Source organism: Artemia franciscana, chromosome 12, assembly GCF_032884065.1.
Source record: "Artemia franciscana chromosome 12, ASM3288406v1, whole genome shotgun sequence".
NCBI lineage: Eukaryota > Metazoa > Arthropoda > Branchiopoda > Anostraca > Artemiidae > Artemia > Artemia franciscana.
In genome coordinates, this window is record NC_088874.1 from 15,825,293 (window position 1) to 15,846,169 (window position 20,877).

Consider the following 20,877-nt stretch of genomic DNA (forward strand, 5'->3'; position numbering starts at 1 on the left):
GCATGTTTGTTTGTTTGTAAAAAGAGCGTTTGCATATGACGTCATTATTAGTACATACGGCTTTGTATATGCACAGACAATGGGAAAACCAAGAATGTTGTATATTCGCAATTTTTACGTAGTTTGAAACACATATATAAATCTATCTATATTCACAGGTGGGACACAGGGACACAACTACAATGGCGCGTAACGACTTACGCGCGCGGAGGGGCTTGGGGGGCGCGAAGTGCCCCACCAACTAGGTGTTGGGGTGGCGCGAAGCGCCACCCCAACAGCTAGTATATATATATATATATATACACACATACATATACATATATACAACTAGCTGTTGGAGTGGCGCTTCGCGCCACCCCAACACCTAGCTGGTGGGGGCGCCTCGCGCCCCCCAAGCCCCCCCGCGCGCGTAAGTCTTTACGCGCCATATTAGTTACGCGCCATTGTAGTTGTGTCCCTGTGTCCCACCTGCGAATATAGATAGATATATATATTTTTTTACCTACGTAAAACTTGCGAATATACAACATTCTTGGCTGTCCCATTGTCTGTGCATATAAATAGATTGTCAGGTTTAACGACTCTTGAACATGCAACATATAATAGTCCATGGGAAAAACAATCTGTATTCAGATCTACACCTCATTATTCTAATGATTGCCCTTGAGCTTTGTTGATGGTGATTGCTAATCGAACATTCCCTGTGTCCCCGTCGTCATTTATATATTCCCCTGTGCCCCCGGCGTCCCCGTTGTAGTTGTTTCCCTGTGTCTCGGTCGTCATTTGTGTCCCGGTGTCCCAGTCTATAATTTCTATTTGAGTGTCGCGGTCGTCATTTATAATCCCTGTGTCCCGGTGTCCCGGTCGTCATTTTTGTCCCGGTCGTCATTTGTGTTCCGGTGTCCCGGTCTGTAATTTCTCTTTGAGTGTCCTGGTCGTCATTTATACTCCCTGTGTCCCGGTCGTCATTTGTGTCCCGGTGCTTTGTTGATGGTGATTGCTAATCGAACATTCCTTGTGTCCCGGTCGATTTCTCTTTGAGTGTCCCGGTCGTCATTTATATTCCCTATGTCCCGGTGTCCCGTTCGTCATTTCTGTCGCGATGTCCCGGTCTGTAATTTCGTCAGTCGACACGCATGACGTGATCTATACCTCATTATTCTAATGATTGCCCTTGAGCTTTGTTGATGGTGATTGCTAATCGAACATTCCCTGTGTATATATATATATTCCCTGTGTATAATTCCCTGTGAATATTCCCTGTATATATATATATATATATATATATATATATATATATATATATATATATATATATATATATATATACATATATATATACATATATATATATAAATATATATATATATATATATATATATATATATATATATATATATATATATATATATATATATATATATATATATATATATATATATATATATATATATATATATATATATATATATATATATATATATATACTAGCTGTTGGGGTGGCGCTTCGCGCCACCCCAACACCTATTTCGTGGGGCGCTTCGCGCCCCCCCCAAGCCCCCCGCGCGCGTAAGTCGTTACGCGCCATTGCAGCTGTGTCCCTGTGTCCCACCTGTGAATAGAGATAGATATAAATATATATTTTTAACTGCGTAAAACATGCGAATATACAACATTCTTCGCTGTCCCATTGTCTGTGCATATAAATAGCATTTATATTCCCTGTGTCCCGGTCGTCATTTGTGTCCTGGTGTCCCAGTTTGTAATTTCTCTTTGAGTGTCCCGGTCGTCATTTATATTCCCTGTGTCCCAGTGTCCCGGTCGTCATTTGTGTCCCGGTGTCCCGGTCTGTAATTTCTATTCAAACAATCCCTGTGTCTCAGTCGTCAATTATATATCCCGCTTGTGCCCCCGGCGTCCCCGTTGTAGTTGTGTCCCTGTGTCCCGGTCGTCATTTACATTCCCGGTCGTGATTTGTGTCCGGGTGTCCCAGTCTGTAATTTTTCTTTGAGGTTCCCGGTCGTCATTTATATTCCCTAAGTGTCGGTCGTCATTTGTGTCCCGGTCTGTAATTTATCTTTGAGTGTTTTTTCTTTTTAGTTTTTTTTTAGTTTTTACATTTTTTCAGTTTTTTTCTTCTTTATTTTTCAGCGTCACTATGAAGTACATATCGCCGAACCTTTGTTTTTTAACTTAAATCTGGTAGGCATTGATGACCTTATCCAAGTCAAAATCCCAAACCCAATCATCATCGCTATCATTTTCAGTTTTGATATGTTTTGACTCTCGCTTTCCAGGTGGATTTTCATCTAACTGCGCGGTTTTGCGTTCTTTAGCCGCAAGCCTGTTTTCTTGCTGTTCTTGTGATTCCTCGGCACGCTTTCTTTTCTTACTTTCTCTATCAAATGCAAGCCTGTTTTCTTGCTGTTCTTGTGATTCCTCGGCACGCTTTCTTTTCTTACTTTCTCTATCAGCAGCAAGTTTTTTGGCATAGACTCTTTGAGCAGCTTCCTCGGTTGTTGCCATTGTAGGTTCTTCAGTCATTTTACAATTAAACATTTTTCCGTGAACGCATGTCTTAAATACCATTAATGACGTCACCGTCATAGCAAAAATGACGACAACTAACTTCATGACGTCATTCGACACAGCAACATGACGTCACCTGACAGACAGACACACAGACAGACAACTTATCCACAGACAGACAACTTATTTTTATATATAGATAGATATAATTCTAAAATTGTCAGGTAATTTTCTATTTTGAAATAAAAACTAAAAATTATTGCTCAGACAACATAAATATTTTTGATATTTACATAATAGCTTTAGTGGTTCTGGACTGAAAACTAAATATGCTAATCAAATTGGGAATTGCAATCTTTTAGGTTGAAAAGGCAGATCCATTGGAATCATGAGAATGCGTGGAATAAGAAAAGCCTCACCCTCAAAAGGCCCTGTCAAGATTGTTGCCTCTATTACGTTATAACAGACATAACACGTCATTTGTGTCCCGGTGTCCCGGTCTGTAGTTTCGTTAGTCGACAAACATGACGTCAGACGACAAACAACTTCATGACGACATACAGCTCAATCCTTATAATGACGTCAGTCGACAAACATGACGTCAGTCGACACACAAACATGACGTCAGTCGACAGACAGACAAACAACTTATTTTTATATATATATATATATATATATATATATATATATATATATATATGTATATATATACATATATATATATATATATCTATATATATAAAAATAAGTTGTCTGTCTGTGGATGTGTGGATGGGTCAGGTGACGTCACCTGAAAAAACTGGATCAGGTGACGTCAAAACTGAAAAAACTAAAAAAAGGCAAAAACTACAAAAAAAACTAAAAACTAATAAAAAAAATAAAAAAGCTAAAAAACTAAAAAAACTATAAAGGTAAAAACCAATAAAAAACTAAAAAAAAAACTGAAAAAACTAAAAAAAGGCAAAAACTACAAAAAAAAACTAAAAACTAATAAAAAAGTAAAAAAGCTAAAAAACTAAAAAAACTAAAAAAACTAAAAAAAGGTAAAAAACTAAAAAAAATAAAAAATAAAAAAAAACTAAAAAAAGAAAAAAACTGAAAAATAAGCTAAAATAAAAGTAAACACCAATAAAAAACTAAAAAGAAAAAAAGGAAAAAACTAATAAATGACGACACTCAAAGAGAAAGCGACCAGGACAAAAGGAATGTTCGATTAGCAATCAACAAAGCACCGGGACACAGGGAGTATAAATGACGACCAGGACATAAGTAAAAAAAAAAAACTATCTATATATATAAAAATAAGTTGTCAAACTAAAAAAAGGCAAAAACTACAAAAAAAACTAAAAACTAATAAAAAAGCTAAAAAACTAAAAAACTAAAAAAAAGGCAAAAACTACAAAAAAAACTAAAAACTAATAAAAAAATAAAAAAGCTAAAAAACTAAAAAAACTAAAAAAACTAAAAAAAGGTAAAAAACTAAAAAAACTAAAAACTAAAAAAAACTAAAAAAAAGGAAAAAACTGAAAAATAAGCTAAAATAAAGGTAAAAACCAATAAAAAACTAAAAAAAAAACTGAAAAAACTAAAAAAAGGCAAAAACTACAAAAAAACTAAAAACTAATAAAAAAAGTAAAAAAGCTAAAAAACTAAAAAAACTAAAAAAACTAAAAAAACTAAAAAAAGGTAAAAAACTAAAAAAAATAAAAAATAAAAAAAAACTAAAAAAAAAGGAAAAAACTGAAAAATAAGCTAACATAAAGGTAAAAACCAATAAAAACTAAAAAGAAAAAAAGGAAAAAACTAAAAAAAATTTTCATCTAAAAAACTAAAAAAAACTAAAAAAGGTAAAAACTAAAAGAACTAAAAAAGAAAAAAATAAATGACGACACTCAAAGAGAAAGCGACCAGGACAAAAGGAATGTTCGATTAGCAATCAACAAAGCACCGGGACATAGGGAGTATAAATGACGACCAGGACATAAGTAAAAAAAAAATTAACAAAACTAAAAAGAAGGTAAAAACTACAAAAAAACTAAAAAGAAAAAAAAACTAAAAACTCATAAAAAAACTAAAAAATCTAAAAATCTAAATAAACTAAAAAAGAAAAAAAAGGAAAAAAATAAAGGAGAAAAACTAAACTAAAAAACGAATGTATATACAGACCGGTACACCGGGATACAAATGACGACCGGGACACAGGGAATATAAAAGACGACCGGGACACAGGGACACAACTACAACGGGGACACCGGGGGAAACAGGGGGATATAAATGACGACCGGGACAAAAAAACTAAAAAGAAAAAAAATAAAAACTAATAAAAAAACTAAAAAATCTAAAAATCTAAATAAGCTAAAAAAGAAAAAAAAAGGAAAAAAATAAAGGAGAAAAACAAAACTAAAAAACGAATGTATATACAGACCGGGACACCGGGATACAAATGACGACCGGGACACAGGGAATATAAATGACGACCGGGACACAGGGACACAACTACAACGGGGACACCGGAGGAAACAGGGGGATGTAAATGACGACCGGGACACCGGGACAGGGAATGGTCGATTAGCAATCACCATCAACAAAGCTCAAGGGCAATCATTAGAATCATGAGGTATAGATCTGAATACAGATTGTTTTCCCATGGACCATTATATGTTGCATGTTCAAGAGTCGGTAAACCTGACAATCTATTTATATGCAAAGACAATGGGACAGCAAAGAATGTTGTATATTCGCAAGTTTTACGTAGTTAAAACCATATATATATATATATCTATCTATATTCACAGGTGGGACATAGGGACACAACTACAATGGCGCGTAACTATTATGGCGCTTAACGACTTACGCGCGCGGGGGGGCTTGGGGGCTGGCGCGAAGCGCCCCCACCAACTAGGTGTTGGGGTGGCGCGAAGCGCCACCCCAACAGCTAGTATATATATATATGTATGTATATATATCTATATATATATAAATAAGTTGTCTGTCTGTCTGTCTGTCTGTCGAGTGACGTCATGTTTGTGTGTCGACTGACGTCATGTTTGTCGACTGACGTCATTATAAAGATTGAGCTGTATGTCATCATGAAGTTGTTTGGCGACTGACGTCATGTTTGTCAACTGATGAAATTACAGACTGGGACACCGGGACACAAATGACGACCGGGACACCGCGACACAGGGAATATAAATGACGACTGGGACACTCAAAGAGAAATTACAGACTGGGACACCGGGACAAAAATCACGACCGGGACACAGAGAATATAAATGACGACCGGGACACAGGGACACAACTACAACGGGGACGCTGGGGGCACAGGGGGATATATAAATGACGACGCGGACACAGGGAATGTTCGATGAGCAATCACCATCAACAAAGCTCAAGGGCAATCATTAGAATAATGAGGTATAGATCTGAATACGGATTGTTTTTCCCATGGACAATTATATGTTGTATGTTCAAGAGTCAGTAAACCTGACAATCTTATTATATACACAGAGAATGGGACAGCGAAGAAAAGCCTGTTTTCTTATTGTTCTTGTGATTCCTTGGAACGCTTTCTTTTCTTACTTTCTCTATCAGCAGCACGTTTTTTGGCATAAACTCTTTGAGCAGCTTCCTCGGCTGTTGCCATTGTAGGTTCTTCAGTCATTTTACAATTAAACATTTTTCCGTGAACAAATGTATCCCAAAAAATGATAGGATATTGTAGGGCATCGTAGCATCGATGAGTTTCAGCAATTCTTAACAACTGAGCGTTTCGCTTATGTAGAATAATATCTCGAGGTAAAAACTGATCACCGACCATAACGATTGCCACTTCGTCGATAGTCGGAGCATTGTATCTACGCACATGTTGGCCAGGAGGCGTTTTGTCAGCGGAAATAACAATTTTATGAGTATCAGTAGGCATCAAATCGATGGCTGTTTTGAACAGACGCACTAACTTATTATTTTCGTGGAAAAGATGTTGCAATTGGGAAACGATTGTCCTTTCAACGTTGGGAGAAATTTCGCAACGTGCATTCAATTCAGAATTTCTATCACTGATGAAGTACAATTGTAAAAATTTATGATTCTCGCCTGAGAATGGTAGAAGGGACCCTGCTTTATGATAAATTTGCCCTTTTACTTTGAAAGTAGACATAAATTGATCTGGATTTTCGATTTGGGCTCCAAACGACGTCATTTGGAAACATGAGTTGTATTGTCTGATTTTTGACAAAAAACGCTTAGATTCTGACGTAGTTCCAGTAAGGAAAGTCTTCAATGGCTCTGGTGGTGCAGCCAATAGAGGAAGTTTAACTTTTCCTGAGGCGCAACACATTCCCATTGTTTCACCATTGAATTTCAAGGCCTTGCAATAGGGACAAATTTTAGACATTGTCCCGATTTGAACACATCTACTCAAGCTATAATCATCGACTGGGTTGTACCTGAATGCCAGGCGATAACTTTCAGATTGCTCTGATTCCTCGGCACGCTTTCTTTTCTTACTTTCTCTATCAGCAGCAAGCCTGTTTCCCTGCTGGTCTTTTGATTCCTCGGCACGCCTTCTTTTTTCACTTTCTCTTTTAGCAGCAAGTCTGCTTCTGCGTTGCTCTAGTAGTTCCTCGGCACGCCTTCTTTTTTCACTTTCTCTTTTAGCAGCAAGTCTGGTTTCGCGTTGCTCTGGTAGTTCCTCGGCACGCTTTCTTTTCTGACTTTCTCTATCAGCAGCAAGTTTTTTGGCATAGACTCTTTGAGCATCTTCATCAGTCATTATAAACTTAAGCATTAATAGAATTCTACGCGAACATACGTCTTATATAACTTGAATGACGTCACGCCTTCAAAGCAAAAATGATGGCAACTAATTTCATGACGTCAGCCGAAACATGACGGCGAACATATGTCTTATATAACTTGAATGACGTCACCTTCAAAGCAAAAATGATGGCAACTAATTTCATGACGTCAGCCGAAACATGACGTCACCTGATCCATCCACAGATCCACACACAGACAACTTATTTTTATATATATAGATATATATATATATATACTAGCTGTTGGGGTGGCGCTTCGCGCCACCCCAACACCTAGTTGGTGGGGGCGCTTCGCGCCCCCCCAAAGCCCCCCCGCGCGCGTAAGTCGTTACGCGCCATAATAGTTACGCGCCATTGTAGTTGTGTCCCTATGTCCCACCTGTGAATATAGATAGATATATATATATATGGTTTTAACTACGTAAAACTTGCGAATATACAACATTCTTTGCTGTCCCATTGTCTTTGCATATAAATAGATTGTCAGGTTTACCGACTCTTGAACATGCAACATATAATGCCTGTTTCCCCCGGTGTCCCCGTTGTAGTTGTGTCCCTGTGTCCCGGTCGTCATTTATATTCCCTGTGCCCCGGTCGTCATTTGTATCCCGGTGTACCGGTCTGTATATACATTCGTTTTTTAGTTTTGTTTTTCTCCTTTATTTTTTTCCTTTTTTTTCTTTTTTAGTTTATTTAGATTTTTAGATTTTTTAGTTTTTTTATTAGTTTTTAGTTTTTTTTTCTTTTTAGTTTTTTTGTAGTTTTTACCTTCTTTTTAGTTTTTGCCTTTTTTTAGTTTTTTCAGTTTTTTTTCTAGTTTTTTATTGGTTTTTACCTTTATAGTTTTTTTAGTTTTTTAGCTTTTTTATTTTTTTTATTAGTTTTTAGTTTTTTTTGTAGTTTTTGCCTTTTTTTAGTTTTTTCAGTTTTGACGTCACCTGATCCAGTTTTTTCAGGTGACGTCACCTGACCCATCCACACATCCACAGACAGACAACTTATTTTTATATATATAGATATATATATATATATATATATATATATATATATATATATATATATATATATATATATATATATATATATATATATATATATATATATATGGCCTTTTAGTAAAAAGTCCAATGCCCTAGTCACACCATCAGTCAAACCTAGTCACATCTAACGATAAAAAAAAGATGTAGTTTTTCGTTATTTTCACACTTTTTGTTAAGTCACATTTGTATTTCACAAGCTGCGAAGTTAAAATTTCAAGAAACTGTTTTGAAAAGCTTGTGGCAACACTAAGTCTCCATATATTCTAGTTTAAAAAAAAACAAAAAAAACTGTACCTTAGCTCTTGAATCTGATTGGCCAATGAGAATTTTATGCTTGAAAATTGACATAATAGGAAATTTTAAATAGTGTACATGATCAGGCAAGTCGTGCACGATTTTGATTTAACGACAAGTGTGACTGCAATGTAGCCTGAGCACAATAAAAGAGAGGATTGCTTGTACATTCTAGGTATCTTGTGCATGAATATATATATGAATGCACAGGTGAAACGTATTCTTTGTAATTTGTGTACAGGCATCCAAAGAAATAGGTTCCTTGTGACCCTTCTTACACTATTATTCACGGGCTTTACCTTAACGTATCAACAGGCATTATACAGGTTTGAAGAGTATCACCATGACAACAATTATAAAACATTATTTCTGCACAGCTAGTTTTCAATCTTTAGAAATGTTATATAGCAAATAAAAAGACCAAAGGTTTATCTCAACGTCATCAAAAGGTCACAGAAAATGCCAAATTCAGATATAATCAAAAGTAAGTGGAATTCAGGGATATATGTAAACTTAGGTTCTTTATTCTTGGGGAGATGATTCTGAGTGGAGAAAGAATGACACGAGAATGGAATAGCCGACTATTTTGGAGAGTAGAAGTTTTATTTTATAGGGGGTGTTTTCCTAATCCATCTAAAATAATTGTTAAAAATGCATCTTTGGAATAATTTAGCGACAACCAAAATCGCTTGTCAAAAGCAAAAACTTTATAATAGTAGACTTCGAACTGTGATAAAAACTCCCCTGAGAATCCAAAGGTTATATAAAGCTTTGTTTCCAGGCCAAGCTCAGGGGCAACCAACACGGGTTGAGCGTGTGAAGTGAAACAAGAGTTTTGAAATAAGGTTTTAGAGCCGAAACAAGGGATTGAAACTGTTTCTGCTGAAGACACTTCTAAGGCTGGGAATAGAGCGGATATTTTAAAAATTACATGATATGATGAAGTACTCGACAATTACAGAATTTTGTTTGATGTTAAATGAATGAAAGGCCTGGTATATTACAAACCATCATACAGCTATTCGAATTGAATCAGGAAATGTATAGATATTGGTAGTGTATGATACTTCACATTTTCTTTAATTTTCAGTCCAATAATATCCAATAAGTAATAAAATTTCACCTTTATAGTTTACTTTGTCTCTGAACGCCAAGAATTTGTGGAGCTTCGAGTTTAAACTTGATATTTTAGCGAGTTCCAGATTCAGCAAACCTGGGTTGAATATGAGAGCAAATGCGGTGGCTGAAAACGGTTTGTAACAGATTCGTGTTGAACCCCGAGTTCTGAAAATGCATGAGTTGGAGCTGGGTGTAAGCCCTTGTTAGAACCCACTACCTGAAAACAAGACTTAGATTTCCCACAGGCAGAATGAATACGATCGGATGTACGGACATCCTACAAACGTCGCCCAACTTTAAATAGCAGAACTAGGCGTCTATAAGATCAGGAGTAGGCTAGTCACTCTGCGGTTTAGGTGGAAGAAAGTGCAAAACAGATGTATTTTGCACTAAAAAGATGAGAAAAATCTTGAAAAGAACATACTATACTAGTTAGAAGGCCTATATTTAGAGCTTTTGAGTCTTAGAACAAACCCCACGTCTATCCGAAATCATCAAAACTCTGAAATGGGCGAAGTTTGTAGGCTGTCGGACTGAGAATCATAGACATTTTTAAAGTAATTATGAGGTGATTTTTTGTCATCTCAAGATTGAAATTCTTCTTACCTCTTTTGGCGAAAGTATCGATATATAGTCTTCATATATTATTCTAGCCTTTTCTTCCACTTTTTCAGGGTTTGTTTCTTTTTTTAGATCTTCACAGGCAAGCCAAAATAGAATGTTTTCTTCACTATATTCACACTTGAGAAATTCTCGAAAAACATTACGACCATCTGAAAAAGGAAGAAAATTTCATATTTATATTTTTATCGGAACTTGTTAAACTATCACAACCAAGAAAGTAGGGTACCAAAAAAAGCTTTTCTCATTTCAAGCCTATATAAAGGTCTCATTTTGTTTGATCCGGCCTAATTGGCTCTTTGGTCGGAGTAGACACTGATTCCCCCCTCCCCCCGGAGGCCCAACTGGTGTGAAAGAGGTCATATTTGGAAAACGCTCCAATATTGCATACGATATATCAAACGTAAAGAGGAATTTATTGTTGCGGTTGCAGTACAAAGTTTATTGTTGCGATTTCGATAATGCTTAGCTTTAAAGTCCTTCAGATTGTCTCCTGCAGGATCTACTGCACTAGTTTCTATTCTGCGAAACATGCAGATGTTCCGGCATTTATATTAAATAGCAAAGTTAGAAATGTTTCTTGATAGAGATAACTGTTAGCACCCTTTTCATGGTCAAGGATTGAAATCTAATATAAACAAATACATGATGCACAATGTATTCTCACTCAGGTAGTTTGAAAATGATACTGTTACAATACTAATTTACAACCCCTCCACGCATACGTACCTAAAACAAAAAGGAAAATTAATATATGTACTTTGATCCTGAACGTTAAGACACATAAGGAAATGATGCAAACGCTTTATTCGCATAATGTTTTCTTAAATAATACATGGAGGAAAATTATTACCCAACTTATAGGCAGGATCAGCTGCATGTGAGTCAAACACATTTCCAAATTTTAACTACAGAAAAAGATAACAAAACTACAAAGAGGGAGAGAGGGAGAGAGAGAGAGAGAGAATATGTAAATTGTAACCGAGATAGTGAATCCTCGTCTTAGCCTGAAAACACATTTACCAAAAGAATAGCTTCCAATTTTTATCTTGATGAGCTAAATTGTAACAGAGATAATGAGAAAAAACTGAGAAGCTTAGAAAGCAATTTGGCTTACTGTCATTAGTAAAACCATTAAGGGGACGACTATAAAAACTTTAATGGTGCAGTTTAGATGTTAAGAGGTCACGGAGAGAACAAGGGCATTTTAATATAAGTAGCTCGGGGCTGACCACGCGACTTGGCTGGGAAATGCAACAATTAAATGAAATTCTAAAGTTTTAGCACAGTATTTGGTAGATAATTATTATGCTTCAAGAATTCGTAGTGTTATTTCTCGCTTAGTCTACATAGAATATTTAATGAAAATATTCATTTGCCTCAATTTTATATTTTCTGAAGTGGTGCATATAGATTATCTTAGCAATCGGTCCTTCATTACTGGGTTGGTACCTTTTGGGATTTAAAATCAGTGAAACTGCTTGCTAAATCCGGTACTTTACGAAAATGAATACACCTATACAGATGCCGTCACATGTATCCGCATTGATGTACGAAATTGCTGTGTAAGTCCTTTGGCTTTGTCAACCAAGGTTAGGCCAACCCAGTGGCGTCAATGCAGAGGGGATTAGGGAGGGCGTATGCCCTCTTGATTGTTTGTTCCCTTTGGATTTTGGAAAAGACCCATTTGGATGGTATTTTAATTGAAAATTCCATTTTCAGGTATTTCCAAAATACCAAATGGTATTTATAAATGGTATTATATTTTTGGTATTTATAAAAATGAAAAAATTCTCCCTTTAGATTTCAAAAAGTACATTTCGCCTCACCCCCTATATTTTCATAAATTTACATCCAACCCTAGATTTTATTTAGCTCACAGAATTTCCCATATCTGATAAAGTTGGAATATCGGTTTTAGGGGTTTAACAGGAAGTATCCTTCCCAGACTTCAAATTTAGTTCATATTAAGTGATCCATTATCACATACCATTTATTCGGTTATATCATAGGCAGCGCAATAGTGCTGCCTAAGTAAAGAGCGATGTGGGAAAAAAGTATTATTTTCTTTTTATTTGTTTGTTTGTTTTAGACCAAGGCACTTCGTATCGAAGGAGAAGTTATAAAAACTTCGAAAAGAACTCATTCAATTGAAAATTGAAAGGACTCTTCCTCTTTTCAATAGTCGAAAGTGATTGGAAGGCAACTAACCCATTCCCACGCCCACTGTTTCCCCAAACACATCCAATCAAGATTTTGAGCTAGCCATTTTGTTCAGCCACTTTGTTCAGTTGAAAGGTCCAGAAATTGTGTCCTTGAGGATGGCAACCCCCCTACAGCCCTTAGGTTGTAAGTTATGCCCTGGGTGCATATGAGGTTTATACAGAAAGAGCGATCGTGTAAACTTTGGAAGTGGCTCATTGGATAGGTAATCAAAACACGAGCAAAAATTAATATGCTTCGGGTCGATAAGCCCCATGTTTTCTCAAAACCAGAACAGACTTTGCGCTGTACTAAAGGAAAAAAAACGAAAACAATGACCTTATATTGTCAGTTTAATTAAAGGCAGTTTAATTCCATAATGTTTTGATAATCTCTTATCTACGATAGTAAAAAAAAAGTCAAAACATTTAAAATTTATTTTGTTTTCAGTAAAGCGCGAATTACATTCTGGTCTTTTGAAGGCATGGGCGTTATTGATAGTGTTTTGTGGTAGTTTTACGCTCGGAAGCTTATTTTAATTTACTTTTGCTCATTTTTGGCTTATTGGAGCTCTTTACATTTCTTTGAAAAACTTGTTTTGGTGGAATTTTTTTTCCATGTTATTAAAATAAAGTTAAGTTATTAAATTAAGTTATTAAAATAAAATCCAGTATAGCATAGTTGCGCTCCAATTATCAGGGACAGTTCTTTTTAATTTTTTCATGGAAGGGGATCTAAAACATTAAAAGCTCGGCTATAAATCCGTGTATTTATTTTTAAGAATATATTTCAAGAATATAATGACTAAGCGTTCAATAAGGGTGCCGATTTAGTGACATCTATCCCACTTAATGTCCCATTGCCCTTGCATTAGAACATTTTTTCTGAAGTATAACGAGGGAGAAGTCAAATTCAAATTTAAAAATCGGAAGATGACAGAGTGCATTGCCTGCATCATTCAGGATGCATTTTCGGTTCGTTTCAAGTTTAAATGTCACTTTTACAGTGAAGTTTGAAAGTTAATAGTGACATTAAAGCTTGAAATAAAAAAAAAGTATCGCATACATGACGAGGGGTTGCTACTTTCTCATCTCCCTGATATTCATGCCAAAGTGATCTTTTTTACTCACTTCTTCAATGATGAATGCTTTTACACAAGAGCACTGAGATGAAAATTAACGAAATTATATTTACTACACGATTTCGAAAATGAAAGGGCTTATTTATTCTTACACACTATAAATAATAAAATTTTCACTCAAATGTTTTAAACAGTAACCTGCAAGTATGTATTTTCAATAGCACAATTGTTTCATGTTTATAAAAGATTGCAATCTAAAATGCTTTCGATAAATCACTAGTCGAACCTCAGCGTAAAGAGCGGCATTTTGCTGGAGTAGCCGTCCCCTAAAAAAAAAAAAAAAAAATAGTCTTTCCTATCAAATGAAATTTCAATTTCAGTCACTGTCTCTATCTAGCCCAGGTTTTTTTTTAATTTATTTTTTAGCTGGAAGGCCACGTGCTCTTGAGAATTATTCATAATAATTGCTTTTATGACCAGCAATCACATTTCAAACGTTTCTAGTCATTAAATCTTTACAAAGGAAAGGGTTCTTTAATTCATTTATGATTAGTGCACTCGCACTTTTCCTCTCCAAATGAAAGTGTTCAAAAGATTAGAGAACACTAAGGAGCCTCAAATCTCCTTGGTTTGGCATCGTAGTCTCAACAGAAAGATGTAAAAATATGTTTAGAAAGTTGGCAGCTTTCCATTATTCTTCGATCTATAAAGACCTTAACTCATTTTTCAATGCAATGACGTGGGACTTCCTTGTTTTTTTGTTGCCTTTATATTCCACAAAGGTAAATGAAGATTGATACAACAAAAACTAAAATGCTTTCAAAAGTTGCTATGAGGTAGCTTACCATGGTACCGTATCTATTTCCTTGATAAATGCTAAGTGTGTCCCAAAAGAGACACGTGCTAGCATTGTGTGAATTCCTCAAAGAGAAAACAGAAAAGGTAATTCTGTTATCTATAGCTCAAAACGCTTCCCCTTCCTTCATCTTCCTTAAAAAATACAAATAAAATACTAAATCTGTTTTGCCTTAAATTAAGAACAAAAATTAAGAGAGTCTTGAGATGCCAGGGAATTAAACAGTTCGTCATAAAGAACTATAAGTAAGGAGCTACTCGTCTCAATAGTAATCGAAAGCTTATTATGCTGATTCCAAATATATAAGATTCATCAAATTTAGTTCTACCCATCAAAGGTTACGAGCCTGAGAAAATTATCCTGATTTTTGAAATAAAGGGAAAAACCTAAAATTTAAGGAATCTTAATGAAAATCACACCATCAGATTTAGCGTACTAATGGACCCTTCTGTAGAAGTTTCAAGCTGCTATGTAAAAAAAATGTGGAACTATGCTTTTTTTACTAGAAGAAAGATCACGGGTGCATGTTAATTTTTTTTAATGGTCCTAGAAGGTCGGGAGAGGGTTCATTCGAACAAAAATTAAAAGTTTCAATGCATTTTTTAAGTGACCCTAAAGATGGGAGGGCAGCTAACCCACCTTCTACACCCCCTCTCCCCCGTAGTTATCTGATCAGAATTTTGAGGTATCCATTTTGTTCAGTATAGTTGAAAGATCCAATAAATTTGTCTTTAGGGGTAAAATGGCTCACAGCATCCCGTGGGGAGAAGCCTGTAAGCTATGAAATTTGCCTTTTTTTTTGGGGGGGGGGTTATTTTTGTACCTAGGGTGGGTTTCAGTAGAGAGAACTTTCCTTGGGAAGGGAAATTTCTAGAGGGGAATTTTCCAGGGGAAATTTACATTGGGGGGATTTGATTTTGAATTAAAATCATGTAGTTGTGGGCTTCAAGTCATGCCTAATCGTAGAAAAAACCAAGAAAGATAGTCAGTGTGAGTGAGAGGAAAATCTGGATAAACCATTATTGGGATTGTATAAAAATTTCATTTGTTGGCAAATAAGTCTATCTATCATCCGTCCATGCGTAATTCCTAGGGCAGAACTAAAGTAGATAGTCAAAGAACTAAGGGATGAAAGAATTGGATTGATTTTAGAGTGATGCGTGACGGACAATTCCTACATGCAATTCTTTTTAATTGTCTTACATTCTCTTTTCCAACTCAACTTTGCATGTGAAGATTTTCCGGGGTATTTACCCGAGGGCTATTTACCGCGTTGAAACTGATTAGAAATGGGTATTTTACAAATGAAAGTAAGCTAAGGAGAATTTTTAAGCTGAATCGTCAGCAAGATTTTCAGTGAGGATGTAGCTGTCTGGAGAGAATTTACGCTTTACGTAGGATGGAATTCCCACGGAATAGTTTCCCGTAAGGGGGGATAGTTCATGGAGGGTGAGCCCGATTTGCCAGCATTATATGAAAAATGATAAAATTAAATAAAAAAAGTTTTATTTTTAACTGAAAGTAACGAACAACGTTAAAACTTAAAACGAACAGAAATTATTCCGTATGTGAAGGGTTGCCTCCCCCTCAATAGCCTACATCGCTCTTTAAGATAAAGTTTGACTGTTTATCCCAAGTTTGAAAGAACAGCAACTGAAAAACACAAGGATCGTCTAATTAGAATAGGAAGTTTTTTTTTTAAAGTTCTAAAGGCTTTAGCGCAAAGTAAGCAAAATTGCTTATAGACTAAACAGCTTTAAATCATTGAAAGAAAATGTTGTAAAATTTTGTGTTAAACTGAAAGTTTAAAGTTAAAATAAAATTGTTATGTTTAATTTCAGGCTGTGCTTGACATGAAATAAACCTCAGTAAGCAAATTGAGGTTGTAAAACAAAAGAAGAATGAACCAATAAATAACAATGGCATTATAAGCATAAGGGATGTGAGTAGGGTGTAGCCCTTTATAGGAATAATTCCTGTTCGTTTTGAGTTTTAAAGTTTGTCATTACTTTCAGTTGAAAAAAAACGTATCTTTTATTTAATAGAATTAACAGACTATTGCCTTGACATTTTAACAGTATAGATAAGTCAGGCAAACCTATAGATTCCAAAGATGGCATCCCAGGAGCCATTGGGACCATGACTATCCCTTTAGTTTCAAAAATTGGTAAAACATATCGAAAATGCCTGTCTTAACAAATGTTAATAATGAAGCTTGACCCTTCTGTGAAACAAAATCCCTCGTTAGGACAATACTTCCATGTTTTTTTATGGTCTCTCGGCGATTGGACAAACATTACCACTGCTACAGCAACAGACAACTCATTACATCAGCGAGCCGTGATGTAGTGATGCGAGTACTTATCAGTAATATTAGTAGTAGCAGTAAAGTTTGTTTCCAATATAGTGTCATCATTAATTGCGATTTTGTTACTAGTACCCTACATAAGTAATTCAGTCTATTTTCTCTTTATCTAACGTCAACTGTTCACCCTCAATCATTCCTAATTAAAGGGACTAAGTCTTCATACTAATTTTAAAATTGATTCTCGCATCCTGAACTCTTAAATAACGACCCTAAATACTACTTGATGATGAACCTTGCCTTTATGGGCAAGAGACCACTCCTATCTATTCTCTTCCTCAGTATCATTTCTACCAATCTTCTATTTACAACAGAATAATCATTAAAATTAATTACCATTAGAAAAAATTTAAATTTATGGAACAAATTAAAAATTTAGGCTATTAAAACTTATTTTAATAATTTCTCTGCTTTTCGTAAATATAGGCAATAGTTTAAAGAGAAACACAGTAGCCTAATATTCATAAAAGCGTCCACTTAAATATAAAGTAAAGAACTAGATGCTTCATAATGAGTGATAAAAAATGACTTGAAAGTTTTTTAAATTAACAAGGTAACGTACAGATTGTATAAGGCAACTTAAAAAGTATATCCATTTGAACATATTCGTTCATTGCACCATTTCAAGCAGCTTCAAACCCGAAAATGCCAAGGACAGTGAAAATGAAGCTGATTTTTTGAAATGGTTAAGTGGAAAGTTACTGAACCTCACATAACTTAATGAATTGAAAAATCGAGAATTCAAATTCCATGAAAAAGTCCTCCATATGCAGTTGTGCAGTTCTGGGGCTTAGCGAGTTTAAAAGAAGGAAGCGCGAGTGAGAAATCAGCAAAAGTAAACTAAAACATATACCACTAAACACCCTAAAAAGCCGTAGTTTTTTTATACTTAAAAAACTATTTATGTTTAAATCTTAACATTTCATCAATCAGTTCTGCTTGTTTGTTTTCAAGGTTCACAGTGATAACCCTGATAAAAATGTGGTATTGTCCTAAAAACTTCTGAGTTTTGAAACAACCGAAAGAAATTAACGGTTTTTCAGTATGACTCGGTCTACGATGCGTCCAGAAGGCAATACAAATTTATGTTTGATATCCTTGGTACTATAAGTAAGAAAAATCTACTTACACTCGATGTAAATAGATTTTTGTAATTAGAATTAGTAATTAGAACTCGATGTAACTAGAATGTAAGACTCGATAACCGCTATATTTTCATTCTGAATATTTTTCATAAAAATGTCTGTTTCCTTTTTTTTTTTTTTTTTTTTTTTTTTTTAATAATATGAGCTACTATTCAACTGAATCTTTAACTAACTGCCCCATGGTTGTTGCAAAGAAAATTCTCCTACTAAAAGCCCAGTTCGTTCTTGAACTTAAAGCCCTGGATAAAGAGAAAACAAAGGACTTTCAGCTCTACAATTCATTGAAGGAAGATCCGATATTGACGTGGGAATTCCCGCAACGCTTAGGAAAAGTAATTTAGATAGAAACTTACACCTATTTTTCATCAGCCTGTCAAAGGAATCCGCCCACATTCGAATTTCTTCCAAAGAAGGCCTGCAAAATATAAAAATCAATATAGTTGGCATTTTAGGAGTTGAACAACATAAGAAGGTATTTCTAGTGACACTCAAGAGTAAGGTTACAACCATAAAGAGTCCATAATCGATACAAAAAGGATATTACTCGCCGCAACACGCAGGCAGAAGAGGCTTCAGAGGTGGATTTTCTATTCGCAAATGTGGAATAATACTTCTTTTTACTAGTTCACACTTGAAACTGGTTTGTGTCGTGAGTAGCAAAGTCCTGGGTTAGATATTTTCTTAAAAAAAAGGAATATTTAAAGACCATTGAAAGTTTGTTAACAACGGTTTAATGCCCGACAGAATTCTCCTTGTTTGAGTTTTGATCTTGCTCTTTCCTATTCTTGATTTTACTTTTCAATTTTACTAAATGTGCCAAAGAGTACATATTCAGTAGCAATAAGTTGTGGGTTTCATATTCCACCAGGCACATCGCTAAACATTTAAATAAAAACAAATAAATAAATATTTGTATAGGCCTATATATTCATATAAATACATATATATATATATATATATATATATATATATATATATATATATATATATATATATATATATATATATATATATATATATATATATATATATATATATATATATATATATATATATATATATATATATATATATATATATACTAGCTGTTGGGGTGGCACTTCGCGCCACCCCAACACCTAGTTGGTGGGGCGCTTCGCCCCCCCCCCAAGACCCCCCGTGCGCGTAAGTCGTTACGCGCCATATTAGTTACGCGCCATTGTAGCTGTGTCCCTGTGTCCCACCTGTGAATAGAGATAGATATAAATATATATTTTTAACTACGTAAAACATGCGAATATACAACATTATTCGCTGTCCCATTGTCTGTACATATAAATAGCATTTATATTTATATGTATGTGCATATACAAAGCATTATGTACTAATAATGACGTCATATTCAAACGCTCTTTTTACAAACAAACAAACATGCATACACACAACTCGCTTCGTGCCACCCCAACACCTAGTTGGTGGGGCGCTTCGCGCCCCCCAAGCCCCCCGCACCCGTAAGTCGTTACGCGCCATATTAGTTACGCGCCATTGTAGCTGTGTCCCACCTGTGAATAGAGATATATATAAATATATATTTTAACTACGTAAAACATGCGAATATACAACATTCTTCTCTGTCCCATTGTCTGTGCATATAAATAGCATTTATATTCCCTGTGTCCCGGTTGTCATTTGTGTCCTAGTGTCTCAGTTTGTATTTTCTCTTTGAGTGTCCCGGTCGTCATTTATATTCCCTGTGTCCCAGTGTCCCGGTTGTCATTTGTGTCCCGGTCAGTAATTTCTATTCAAACAATCCCTGTGTCTCAGTCGTGAATTATATATCCCGCCTGTGCCCCCGGCGTCCCCGTTGTAGTTGTTTCCCTGCGTCCCGGTCGTCATTTATATTCCCGGTCGTGATTTGTGTCCGGGTGTCCCAGTCTGTAATTTTTCTTTGAGGTTCCTGGTCGTCATTTATATTCCCTCTGTGTCGGTCGTCATTTGTGTCCCGGTCTGTAATTTATCTTTGAGTGTTTTTTCTTTTTAGTTTTTTTAGTTGGTTACATTTTTTCAGTTTTTTTTTTCTTCTTTATATTTCAGCGTCACTATGAAGTACATATCGCCAAACCTTTGTTTTTTAACTTAAATCTGGTAGGCATTGATGACCTTATCCAAGTCAAAATCACAAACCCAATCATCATCGCTATCATTTTCAGTTTTGATATGTTTTGACTCTCGCTTTCCAGGTGGATTTTCATCTAACTGCGCGGTTTTGCGTTCTTTAGCCGCAAGCCTGTTTTCTTGCTGTTCTTGTGATTCCTCGGCACGCTTTCTTTTCTTACTTTCTCTATCAGCAGCAAGTTTTTTGGCATAGACTCTTTGAGCAGCTTCCTCGGCTGTTGCCATTGTAGGTTCTTCAGTCATTTTACAATTAAACATTTTTCCGTGAACGCATGTCTTAAATACCATTAATGACGTCACCGTCATTGCAAAAATGACGACAACTAACTTCATGACGTCAGTCAACACAGAAACATGACGTCACCTGACAGACAGACAGACACACAGACAGACAACTTATTTTTATATATATAGACTAGCTGTTGGGGTGGCGCTTCGCGCCACCCCAACACCTAGTTGGTGGGGGCGCTTCGCGCCCCCCCCCAAGCCCCCCCGCGCGCGTAAGTCGTTACGCGCCATATTAGTTACGCGCCATTGTAGTTGTGTCCCTATGTCCCACCTGTGAATATAGATAGATATATATATATATATATATGTTTTTAACTACGTAAAACTTGCGAATATACAACATTCTTTGCTGTCCCATTGTCT

General features: G+C 35.6%; 1 protein-coding gene across 1 annotated transcript in view; it reads right to left on the reverse strand.

Moving 5' to 3' along the window:
• LOC136033746 (regulator of G-protein signaling 17-like) overlaps window positions 1-20,877 on the reverse strand; it is a 163,805-nt gene that overhangs the window by 15,343 nt on the left and 127,585 nt on the right. The window contains exons 5-6 of the mRNA XM_065714644.1: window positions 18,426-18,487; window positions 10,409-10,575 (exon numbers count right to left, since the gene is read on the reverse strand). Of these exons, the coding sequence (XP_065570716.1) occupies window positions 10,409-10,575; window positions 18,426-18,487 (229 nt within the window). The remainder of the gene's footprint in view (window positions 1-10,408; window positions 10,576-18,425; window positions 18,488-20,877) is intronic.